The 12961-nt window shown below is 49.8% G+C and overlaps 1 protein-coding gene across 3 annotated transcripts in view; it reads right to left on the bottom strand.

The window, feature by feature from the left end:
* Positions 1-12961, bottom strand: part of LOC119400664 (ecotropic viral integration site 5 ortholog) — a 230934-nt gene that overhangs the window by 116250 nt on the left and 101723 nt on the right. For 2 of the 3 annotated variants that reach the window (XR_005185154.2, XM_037667687.2), the window contains exon 1: positions 2240-2763. The exons of the other annotated variant lie outside the window; for it this stretch is intronic. Coding sequence is in view for 1 of the 2 variants with exons in the window: in XM_037667687.2 (XP_037523615.1) it covers positions 2240-2406 (167 nt within the window). In the remaining variant the exon portion in view is untranslated. Of the gene's footprint in view, positions 1-2239; positions 2764-12961 lie in introns of those variants that run through there. 3 annotated transcript variants of the gene reach the window in all.

Below are 12961 nucleotides of genomic sequence, written 5' to 3'. Positions count from 1 at the left end.
TCACCTTATCCAGGGAGGTCCGGGAAACCTTTGTGGTCAGCCCGTTCCCTCGGAATATGCACCCGCAATACAATGTAGGGAGTCAAAAAGCCCGAGCACGGGCGATATTACAGAACGCCGCCGAGAATCGACTGTCTTTGTCGATGCGGCTCAGTACGGCAAGTCTAGCACGTTCGCGCTGGCAGTCATTGACGGCAACGGGGAATTACGCTCCTCAGCCTCGGTCGGGTTAACTACGAGCGCAGTTGCAGAACAGGTCGCCATAGCCCTGGCCATGACCGACCGCTCGCGCACCAACGTGTTCACAGACTCACGAGCGGCCATCAAAGCTTTTTAATCGGGTAACCTAGCGCGAGAGGCTGCCTCCATTCTAGAAAAAAGAACAGACCCTGGCACTCACTTCATCTCTTGGTTTCCCGCCCATATGGGTGCGGACGTTCATCAGCACGTACCTAACCTCAACGAGCTTGCCCATGACCGTGCGCGATATCTAACGCGCCGCGGCGGCATGGATGCTTTATGGGGTCAGGATGAAATCCAGCATAACGATCCGCTTCTTACGTTTCATGAAATCACCTCTCACTATCGGCTTAATAGAAGGGCCTGTCCTCTTCCTCACCCGAAATTAGATAGGTCTCAGTCAATTACACTTAGAATGCTCCAGACGGGCTCGTTCCCCTCGCGCGGCTTTCTCAGTCGTATCTCCACAGACGTTGACTCAAGCTGTCCGGACTGTAATGAGAGTTATTGTTCCTTAGCGCACATGCTTTGGCAATGCCCCGCGTTACCTAACGGCCCTCTATCCAGCGAAGCCGACAGGGAAGAGGCACTCCGGAGCCCATCGCTCCAGGCACAAATCCAGGCAATCAAGAGGGCCCAAGAAAGGGCGGAACATCACGGTGTCCCAGCCCCGACTTGGACGCGACCAGCGGCCTCCGCGGGTCCCCGATAGGGGTTCCCGCGAAAGCTCCTCAGGATCAAATAAAGTTCATTGTCTGTCTGTCTTCTGTCTGTCTGTCTGTCTGTCTGTACGAGTTCTCAAAACAGCGTGCACACCTGCTTCCACAGCTGAGATGCCGCACGAGAGCAGCGCATTTCTAGTTATTTTTCCCTACAGGTGAGCTGCCATTGATTTGGCCCAAATCACGTGAGGAGTGCCATGGGCAGCGATATTATGCATGAATATGGCTAAACGTCCCATATTAGTGCGTAGGCAGAAGTTCACTTCGAGGTGGTAGAACCCTCCCTTCAACCCCACTTTGACTCCGCCATGGTCCCATAATAAGACCTTGGCTAAAAGAGGCACTAACGCACATGGTGGTTACCCTGAACGAAACCTCGCTCCATGCGATCTTTCGCGTCTTGACCCCTTCGAAATGTCAGTGTGAATCAAATATGCTGCCAGCGCTTACAATCACAAGTGTTGACACCACTGATCCACCGCAGAGAGGCCTCACCCGCCTTTAGTTTGCTTCACACGAATTACAATAGAGGCTCGTGACATTGGGGGGGAGTGAAGTTGAACGATTGGAAAGATACCGGCCTTTGTTTCGATAGTCAGAACTTATGCCTGTCCATATAAATCTAACGAGGCCGAAAGTGTCGCGCTTTCACAAGGCAGCGGCAGCATATTAACTATTGAAGGAATAAATTTGACCTTTCTCTGGGCAGGCGAAGATAATCGCCGCCTATCTGTTCAATGGGAGTCGCATGACGATGTGACGAACACCCCCGCCGCACTTCGATCTGAACGTTTGATAATATCTGCCCACTTTCTTTACGCAAGAGGCCGTTGCTATAACGCCCCCTCGAAGCGGCATCCGTTTCCTCGAGGATGCATGGGACGGTAATAGAAGCACAACGACGCATTGAGATGGTCAATATATTGCGAATGCACGATCAGTTATCAGTTACGCCATGTCACTCAGAACAGTAAACAATGTAGCCAGGTCATATTTACATCATGCGAGAGATGCATAGTTAAAATCACAGCGACTCACTTCGTCACTGATACGACGGCCATGTATACGCACAAGTTCACAGAAAACACGGCCCAAAGCGCTGGGGGCATTCAGCACGCGCAGAAGGTCGAGGAATCAACTCGGCCTTTGCGCGGGCTCTATGCCCGTACTATAAGGTGTCAGCCAGTTGAAGCTGTCGTGAGCAGCTACACCGTGCACCTGCTTTAGGGCAGACACGAAATAAGAGAAACATGGTCACGAGGAGCTGCCAAGCTCACCTTCCATCGGTGTCACTGAGACCCATGGCTGACAGCGCGCTTGAGAACCAAACTCGCTTCCTGACAGGCGGCGCGGAAGAGGCGACGTTATCCCCAACTTTCAGCGCCGATCGTCGTCCGCTCGGTTCCGTCGTTGTCAGCCCGGAGTACGTATCCGAGAATCGCATACACGTATGTCGCGAGCGCAAGGTTGCGCTGAATCCCTTTTCACAGTCAGCGGTAACGCGAAGCACAGCAGTACATACAGTGTTCACATCGTGAGGAAAGGACGCAGCTGCAGCGCGGAACTAGAAGCTATGTTGTGACGGTCACCGCTGCTCCCTGCAGCAGCAGATGACACCGAAACCTGCTAACGTCGCCGATCAAACGCGCTCCACCGCATAACTGCGTTTACAAGCTACCAAGACGAACGCGGCGCGCCACGAACGCAAGCGGCGCCGGCCGACTGGACGAAAGGTGCGCTCAGCGATGTGGCCCGTCCAGCGGCCCGCGAAGTTTTTCCCGTTGCCCAGAGTTTGTCGACGCCGCCACCGCCAACGGAGCGGAAGGGAAACAAAAAACAAAAAAAGCGGCGCTTCGTAAGCGCAACACGACCCAGTTCGAGGTCACGTGTCCTCCACCCTCTCCACTCGGTACCGATCGTCCCGGCCTCTGGCGGTGGACGCCAAAATTGTAAGGGGGAGAGAGAGAATGGGGGGGATAAAACCTATTGTTCTCGTGTTGACCCTACCACTCCGCTAGGTTATCTCCTCGGTGTGTGTGTGTGTGTGTGTGTGTGTGTGTGTGTGTGTGTGTGTGTGTGTGTGTGTGTGTGTGTGTGTGTGTGTGTGTGTGTGTGTGTGTGCGTGCGTGCGTGCGTGCGTGCGTGCGTGCGTGCGTGCGTGCTGTACGATGAGTTCACCGAACCTCCCACTTCGAGTATCATCGTTTTCTTGCAACCAATAACACTACGAACCACTGTTTCAAATCGGAAAGAAAGCGCGGTTAGGGGCAGAGGAAAGGAAGTGGGATGAAATAGACGGGAAATAAGAGAAAAAAAAAAGTTCAGAGAAAAACATATGCTTCCTGTGGCAGTACAGATAAACGCCGCTACCATGTCGAAAAAAAAAAAAAAGAAAACGAGAGAGAGGGAATAGCGAGAGGCACAAGCGGAATACAAATGAAGCGCTTATTTTTCTCAGCCAGCGAAAGCGACAACACGAAGAGTGGAAAAGTGACGCGCTCTCTGTTCCACCAAACAGTGGCACGTCTCTGCCGGAATGAAATATTCTCCCCCATTTGTGTAGAGAACGATCGACCGCCTTTCTGGGTTGTTTTACTTTCAACGTAGCCTTCGTCTTGCGAGTCCGATGAAGCTGAGAAAGAAAGAAAAAAAATTTAAACGTCTATTCAGGATATGCCAACAAATAGGGTATCTTCATTATACTCTCAGAGGTTCCGTCTCTCACTCCTGAAAGCACAGCTATGTCTTCCTTCCCAACAAACAAGTGCGGAGGTAGGTTTGTTTCGAAGAAAAAGTAGCATTCCGGACTATATGCGGATAGATTATTACTACATTCCTTTCCAGTAATTCAGTCACGCTGTCTGTGGCACTTAATGAAGCCCACTCGAGCCATCGCTCTTGACCTCATAAACCAATATCGTACAACAAATACTTCACCCTCTACTTCATTGAGCCTGTTGGAGATAACATACTATAACCATGTCACAGCCTCGGTGGATCAGCTCTAGGAGTGAAAGCCGATCATGAAAAACGACGGCGTTTACGACCGTTCACTAATTCAAGAAAATATGGTGATAGTGTAAGGTATCTGAGGCTCCGCGAAGTCTGCAAGGGCACGCTCAGATATATAGTATACAGCGTGTCGATACGTGCACAACCAGTGGCACATGCCCCTTCTTTATTTTCGCTTATGCGTGGACTATCTGCAACAAGCACACACTGGTAAAGTGTGAGCCACCAGGAAACTTGATATATCGAAAATAGAGGTACAGTGATCATCAATTCTGCGAACGTGGTGTGGGATTTTCGTGCAGAAAGACACACATATGTACGTGTAACGAAGAATGGCGCGCAACTTGACCACACCCCGTACGCATCCTGCTGAACCCCCGCAATGTAATGGCCACTTGGGCCCTTAAGACGATGAAATAAAGGCTACGTCGTCGTCGCCTTGATCGAGGCTCGCACTCTCAGTGCCTGACCCTCGAAAACGACGCTCTCGTTCATTATGCCATTAAACCCAGGATACACATATTTGCTGGAGGTGTGGGACTTTTCCATAACTCTGGAACTGCGAAGTCGGAAGCTGCCGACTATCATGCCTGACGACGTCAGCCAAACAATCACCGCCATCGCCTACCCTTCTTTTCTCGGGCACGATGTGCTAACGGGATCCTGCAATCTTCAGCGGTTCCGACGAGAACGACTTTGACCGCTGGCTCTAATACAACGAACATAAAGAGCCTACAGCTATCGGGACTATGCAAGCTAAGCAGCGCGAACGTCTACCTCAAGGCGGTATACCTCGCGGCCTCACGACGAAACTGATCAACAGCCTGGAGAGGACGCCAGTACATTAAAAAAAAAAAGAAGAAGAACGTGGACTATTGTAAGCGCGTCGATGTATCGATGACAGAAGTGGCGCTCGTTAGTGTCACGGTGCAGTACTTCACTTCACCGCTCCCAGACGGCAACACCTCCCCCGCCAAGCCAACCAAGATAACTCTGAGAGGAAGAAGGTGACAGAGATATAAGGCGCGTTTGTGGAGCCTCGTGCGCGTCGGTAGCGCAGTGGGTAGATCGGCCGGCACCGCTAGTCGTGGACGGAGAAGTTGTGGGTTCGACTCCCGTGTCATGCGCATTAACGAAATTTTTCTTGAGTTTTTCTTTGTCATCTGTTCATGTGAATTTTACCGACGTCATATCCGTGACGGAAATGACGTTAGTGAAGTCTTGGTGGACCTCGGCATAAAACACTTTTGTATTTAAAAAAAAAGACAGGCCTGCACGGAACAAGCAGCATAGTCACAGCGCAAGCTGGAGGAGCGACCTTAGAGAGCCCGCTGCAAACTCTTTTAGGGTACAATGCAAACACAGTTACGAAGTGCACACTACGACATAATTCATCATAATTTCGCGATGCAGCGAAGTGCCCACTACGCGCCTGTACGGTAATGTGTGCACCTACCTAGCTGCCATTTTGCTGGTGCGGAGGCTGATGGTGATGAATTATGGCTGAGCCCTTTGTAATGGGTGTCCGGCTGTAACCCATCGACTCGTTACGCAATTAACAAGGTGTGACGTCTGGTGTGATTGTACGCTTCTGCCACGCAATATTACATCTGTTGACGTGAAATCTCAGCCGACATGACGCCTGTGTATAGGGTCTTTTTCTGAAAAAGTTTTAAGCACAGGAATGGCATTGTTTTCTGTATGCTGTGCGTGCATACCAACATATAACCATGTCATGGGGGAAAACATGGTGTGTCTGTAGGGAGGAAGCGCATACCATAGGGAGTAGCCGGTAATTATTCCTTTAAGTACAAAATGCTGACACAGAAGCGCGTTCCGCTAGAATATATGTGAGAAACTTATCGAGTTCAGGAAGAACCACCGATATGGATACCTATGTTAGATAACCTAGTGTCATTGAAGCGTTTTTAAACTTGTGATAGGTTGACCTTTCTAGATAACATAACCACTGTTATGAGTGTTTCTTGTATTTTCTGCTGATCCTATATGTTAGTGACATGCAATTGAAAACTATAAGCAATAAAAAGAACTGTGGCGGCTCTGAGGTAGAATACTTGACTGTCACGCAGAATGCCTACGTTCGATTTCGGCTCGAACCCTACGGTTTTTTTTTCTTCATTGTGCGCGATAGCTGCTACGGACACCGGCGGCAGCGGCTGACAACATCGCCAACACAATCGGCTGTTGTTGTGCGCTCATAACAGCTTACGCTGCAATATCTGAGGATATTCAATCCTCTCGTTCGTGCGCCGCCATCAACGCCTGTACGTCGAGGTTGCAGCGCGGCCCTCACCGCCAGCGTTTTAACCACCACCGTTTGCTGCACCGCCACCACAAGTCCCTCCAGCGTTTACCGTGCACCACGGGACCCTGGCGCACGCCCGACAATCACCCAGTGTGCTCTCCTACGGTACCTCTGGTCACGTGGCACGCCACTGTCAACGTCGATTATTGCTTCATCGTACTGACGAACTTCTGTCCGCGATGGCGCCTCGCCATCTCTATCTACCCTGTTCACTTTCCACAATGCATCGTCGCGACGTCACCCTACTCTTTCTTCTGCACATGAACGCTAGTTGCCGCAGTTCAAGAGGCCAGAACTGCTTCGCTGATGAACAGCACACGGCCTCGCTCTCCTCCGACGAACGTAATCGAAGTATCTACGAACGAAATCGTTGCAATTGCCATCGACAGAGGGGAACTTCGTCCCAAGCTGAGACAAGTAATTACTGCCGCTTGTCTGACCTGTCGCTCCATACAGCAAGTGCACAGTATAATTTACTCTTATTGTTGCACGTACAGTCTGCATCGTCATTCAAGGACTCCCGCATACAGTCGAGCTTGTGCTCTCTTCCTGCTCAAGCAACATCGAGTAGGGGCGGGCCTTCCTTCCTTCTCCACACACACACACACACACACACACACACACACACACACACACACACACACACACACACACACACACACACACACACACACACACACACACACACACACACACACACACACACACACACACACACACACACACACACACACACACACACACACACACACACACACACACACACACAACTTTATAAGCCGATGGCACTTCGCATTGCGGGTTTTGCTGAACAGTTTTTTTTATTGTGCCGTTTACAATTTGGATTCGGTTTTCAATAAGTGGCGCAAAGTGCACAACCCACGTTCCTATGTAAACAACACACAAGGCGCTGCTAATAAACTTTACTCAATTTTCTTCGCTTTCGAGAAGCATATGGAGAAAACTCGCGCTCATCGGGCATCGATGCGCGCACAGAAAGGCTTTCGGTTCTCGCCGCAACCAACAGTGACAGTCTCCAGCCGCTGGATGGCGCCTCAATAAGGGCACTGGGGTTGGGTACTAAGCAGATTCATAAGGATGTGTGTGTGTGTGGGGGGGGGGGGGGCGAAGTTCTCGAGGACTCCGAATGAAGAGCTTCCTTTCACTTCTGGCGGCCTCGCACTCGCAACCTCTGCATCACCGTCTTAACCCCGCATCCTTCGCCGCGCTCGAACATAGACGATAAATCATCTCACTCGACGTTCAAGACTGAGCCATCTTCCCTCGATTCCCCCCGCAATCGGCGCTAACAATCAAACTTGCTCGGCTGCACACTCGCGTTCTCTGCGACGAAGCAGCGCCTAGAGGAACCGACTCGCCGTCGCCAGCTTGCGGCGTCAGGAATATCGGCGGCCCTTCTCGTTACGCAAATTACTGCCACGTTCGCACGCTCGCACCATCGCAGATCGCTTAGGGGCAATAGAAAAAAAAAATATCTACGCGCAGAAGTAAACAGAAGCAGCGGAGCCGTATACATGCAGCAGCAAGGAGCTATAAACGGCCATGCGACAGCGTGTTCCCTTTAGATGTAGCCAGAAGCAGTATCGCGCTGTACGTCAGGAGGAGGCCATTCGTTAGGTAAACCCTGCGCGTGCCTCGACCACAGTAATGGTGGCCATAAGCGGCAGGCAGCAAGGGTTCCTGCTCTATCTGGGACACCGATGGCCGGTGCGCGAGCAAAGGCTGCCGCGGCACGCAACGAAGCCGCCTTCAGCGCAGTGCATGTGCGGCACGCGAACGGAAGAAAGAGCCGAAGCACGGCCGAGTGTACGCCTGAATGCCCGCTTCCATAAAGTGTGTATACCGAAAGAACAGCGCAAACGGGCTGTACGGCATGCATGCTTCTTGGAGTAGGCTTTTATTAAGCAAAATTATATATTCCATACAAATTATGTGGTTTTACGCGACAGAACCCCGCATAGGTCCGGCAAAAAAAAAAAAAAAACGGAGCTCACTCAGACTCACTCAAGAAATATGTTTTGCTCTGCGGGCTCACTCGGACTAGACACAACGAAAGTTTCCTTATTCGGACTCACTCGGACTCATACTAACCAACAACAGTGCTCAGCCGAACTCACTCAGACTCACGGCTCGACCTGAGCCTGAGTGAGTCGACTCATGAGTACGTTTTAGTAAAATTAGCTTTTTCGACCATGGTGTAAATGCTCTTTAACGTCAATGTCTCACATAATTGGTGATCTACGATACGCCTTTTGATCTTGTACCTTCAAGTGCGAGTTATCAGTGGTTTAAATCCAGTGAGGACCCATGAAGAGTGAGTAAGCGCGATTAGACAGGGACGTACAGAAAAAAAAAACAGACAAGGACACAGCGCTGTCTGTTTTACTTTCTACGTCCCTCTCTAGTCGCGCTTACTCACTCTTCAATATGGATGCACAACAACTATAGCCCTCCAACGTGTTTTAGCCCGGTAAGGACATTTTATATAAAATACGCGACTCACACGAGATATTTCTATCAAGAACTTGCTGTGAAAAAAAAAGAGAGGATGACCTTATCAGGTGGTCCCATGTCGCCAATTTCCCACAAGGTGGGTGCCCTCTCAAGCGACTATGTGACTCCCAACCGCCGCGGTGGCTACACAGAGCGTCCGATTCCAATGCGGCAGGTACCGGGTTCGATTCCCAGTGACGACCGGAAACCTACCAGTTTTTCCTAATGCGTAAAGGAGTACACTGAACTGGCGCTCGGTTGTTCTTGGGTACTCATCTCGAAAGGTGGCCCCATAAGGTAGTGTAAAGGCCCCTGGGCGCACCTTAACTCACCACAACCTTGGTGAAATAGCCGAGCATCATCCGCTGCTGTGGGAGGCAGGGAATTGCTGCCGCCGGGTACCTACCGGTTAATCGGAACAAGCGCACAGGTGCTCGGCATAGCGAAGTTCATGGCGCTTGGGAGGGCACCCACCCTGTGGGAAGTTGGCGGCATGGGACCGCCAGACCTAAAAATAATGTCCTCTTTTTTTTTTTTTCAGGATGGGTTTCCAGCCTTCCAGCGCTTACTGGCATGGCAACTTGCTAGAGCATCATTAATATACACGTATATACTTTTTGTCGCGAACCGACTTACAACGATACCATCGAATGTAGTGTGTGTGTGTGTGTGTGTGTGTGTGTGTGTGTGTGTGTGTGTGTGTGTGTGTGTGTTTGTGTGTGTGTGTGTGTGTGTGTGTGTGTGTGTGTGTGTGTGTGTGTGTGTGGTGTGTGTGTGTGTGTGTGTGTGTGTGTGTGTGTGTGTGTGTGTGTGTGGAGAGAGAGAGAGCATGGTGCACGCAGCACACGGCTAAAAATGCCTTATTTTTGTTTACACTAAAGTATGCCGCGCGGAGCGAGGAAAGAGACCGAGAGAAAGCGTCTATCTCTAAAGCGTATGCAAGCTCAGGAGAAAGGACACTCGCTTCGGCATCGCCATTTCACGCAAATCCTCGCAGTGGTGCAGCAGCGGCGCCTTACCATGGATAGTGTGTCCCGTTATCAGCAGCAGCAGTGCGACCACGTAATGTACAGAATGCTCCGTATAAGTATCATAAGAAATAAGTGCCATTTTCCTCCCAGTCGCTGCAGCAGCAGTGTATATCTGAGCTCTCAACCAGCGGCGCGAGTGAGCACGGGCGACTGTCCCATGGATCCGCGGGCCACGAGGAAGCACCGCATCGGGGTCTCGCCATAATGCTGGTAATCTGCGGCCAGGCTGAGTATGCTTTCCCCCGGTTCCGGGAAAAAGGTGCCGCAGCGGTGGAGATCATTACGGCTGCTGGTGACCCGCGGCATAACCCTTGCCGGGGGTTCACTGCACGCGGGCGCGGAAACGCGGCCACCCGCTGCCAGCAGCCGAAGACAGGCTCTACGGCGGAGCTCGTGTGTGGAACGCGTGGATCGCAGCCTGCAGCGAACCACTGTTGCATCAAAGGTCCGCAGGCACTCAGCCAAAGGCGGCGAGGAGTCCATCCCTTCACGAACCGCGCTTGAACCACGGTGGCCGCACTACCACCAATAAAATGCTCAGCCAAGCTATTTCTTCATATCATAAAAAAAAGAGAAAAGAACTCGTATACACACAATGCCGCCGGCGAGTAAAAAAGTGTGCAAAGAGCAGACGTCATTTATCGAGTGGTTTAGCAACCGCACATCGTGTACACAAGAGCCCTGTCTGCGACTGTTGTGCTGCTCTGCGTCTTTCCGAGCACAATGGGTCAGCCTGCCTCCACTGCTCATCAACGCGCCTTCAAAATGAAGAAACACATCTTGTGCTCCGCCGCCAGATTGCGCATATTCAATGAAAGCACGCTGCGCGTAAGGGGCGACTCAGAATGCGCTTTTTTATCGATGTAAAAATAAATAGAGCAGTTGCTGCCGTTTGCTGGCGACGGCTACCCCTTTCGATAGGTTATTATTATAGATGACGTTTTTAAAAAGAAAAATATACTTTTGCGTTCGGCGACGCGTTGAAACGCTTTGATTGCTTTTGAGATGCGCTTGCTCACACAACCACATCTAATTCTGCAACACAGGCGTAGCATATAATGACGCTATTAAAGAGAGAAAAAAGCGCAGCGTCGCGAACACTCATCGAGCAGCTCCTTTACTGCGAATCTTTAGTACAGACCTGAACGAGGCAACATATATGCAAGTTTGCTAAATATACGCTACGCAATTTGCCTGTACGCGCTTGAGCAAGGCTATATACTTCCTTGTGAGTGGAGTCGCAGCTGCGTCGTTCTCGCATGGATACTTGTATTAAAAGCGTACTGGTTCGCTGTGTTTTGCGAGATTAATGGAGACGCATTAAAAATGTACCACTCGTGATCACGCTGAATGACGTTTTGCGAACTCTATTCATAGTTTCTGTCCACTAGTTTCTGTTGTGTGCTGTTCTTTCTTTGCGCCGCCACCTAAGATATCGAACCACCATCAACCTCAAGCCGTGGTTTTGCTGCAGTGGAACATTTCTGAATTTTTTAAAATCATATATCATGGTCAATTAGCTTGCTACGAAGTGCAAGCGTATATGTATGCTAGCGAAAGCGACGAACGGTCGCCTGCGAATACACGCTGACACTTTTCATCGAGAGCTGCCGCTTCGCGCAGCCGATCATTCAACGCGACAGAGAGGACAATGTAACGAAGAGCGCGAAAAAATAAAATACTGAAGAACGTTTTAGGTTTGCTCTACAAGATGTGTTGTGACAGGAACATGTTCTGCCACTCGCACGCGCGCTCATCGCAGAGCCAGTTCAATGCCGAATACCGCGCGGATGATTCGTTTCACGTCGTCAATCGTCGTAGTGCGAAAGCATGCAAATCTATAGGGACAACCGTGCCTGATCATGATTCGCGTTGGAAGGCAAAGTTATTGTGTATTTATAACCGGAGTGATGTGGCAAAGCAAAATAATCAAGAGCTTAAGCTGCGCATAGATTCGGTTACAACGCTTAATCATCAAATAAAAGAAGAAACTCATGCATGTTGTCTTACCTTGCAAACAGTAGTAATGTGGCTGCAAATTACGCAAGCGTATAAACAACCATGTTCGCCGTTATCGGCTTCCACGTCCATAGTTTCATGGCATGAGATATCTGCCTTCTGACCTCGCTGACTTTAAGGAATAAATGGAATGATACCCTACGACTCTTTGCATCGCGTGGATGTGCAAAAAAGCTATGCTCGCAACAACGTACGTCCCTGAGATTTCGTTTGGTACCGCTGTTCTGGTACATCAAACGAGGGCTTGACAAGCAACCAATCTGCGCAGCAGCCACCGTGGTTTCGGAATTCGCTCGCACGGATCCCGGATGCAACATTTTACGGTGAAAATCATAAATACACATTTTCTCGGCATTCAAATAAAGTTGTTCAGCGACATGCATTACCAGAAACCCGTAACCACAGACCATAAGATAAGTAAGGAAATAAGTAAGGAAATGTTATAAGCACAGAAACGCTCTTTCTATCTGACCTATAGTTGTAACTCAAAAGGATGGGCAGTAAATTGCTCCAAATTCATATTTTGGACAAACATACCACTGCTGTGCCGATCCCAAAGTGTTTGAATAGAAGAAGGGAAGCGAGTGAGTGAGTCCACTAAAAACTCCTTTTTCGACGTTGTACAGAAAATAGGAGAATTTAGAGAAGAAAACACCCTTAAGGGTGCAAAATTTATTTAGTGCGTGCGAATGAAAGGGCTGTGATGAAAAACTCAATTTTATAATGACCTTTTCATAAACACTTCCGTATCTGCACGCGCTGAATCTGTAGGTTTTGTATGCAAAGGAAGAATAATTACAACACGGTGCGCCAGCTACATAAAGCTAGACAAAGTCTCGACAAAGATAAGCCACCTCGTCCAAACGTTGGCTCCAGCGACATTCCCTGCTGAACGATTTCTCATCACTTCAAGCCTCAATCTTCCCCTGAACTTCCGTCTTGCTTAGACAAGCACTTATTCCTGCGATTTCTGCTACTCCTTATGCACGTGCCTGTATATATACCTTAATTAGTTTCTTTACATCGCGTCTCAAGTTATTGGGACAAATGCTAAGCGACAAGCGAAATGTATAAGCAGTACAGAAATATTTTACACG

The sequence above is a fragment of the Rhipicephalus sanguineus genome, chromosome 1 (genome assembly GCF_013339695.2).
Source record: "Rhipicephalus sanguineus isolate Rsan-2018 chromosome 1, BIME_Rsan_1.4, whole genome shotgun sequence".
NCBI lineage: Eukaryota > Metazoa > Arthropoda > Arachnida > Ixodida > Ixodidae > Rhipicephalus > Rhipicephalus sanguineus.
This window is presented reverse-complemented; position numbering and strand designations above follow the sequence as displayed.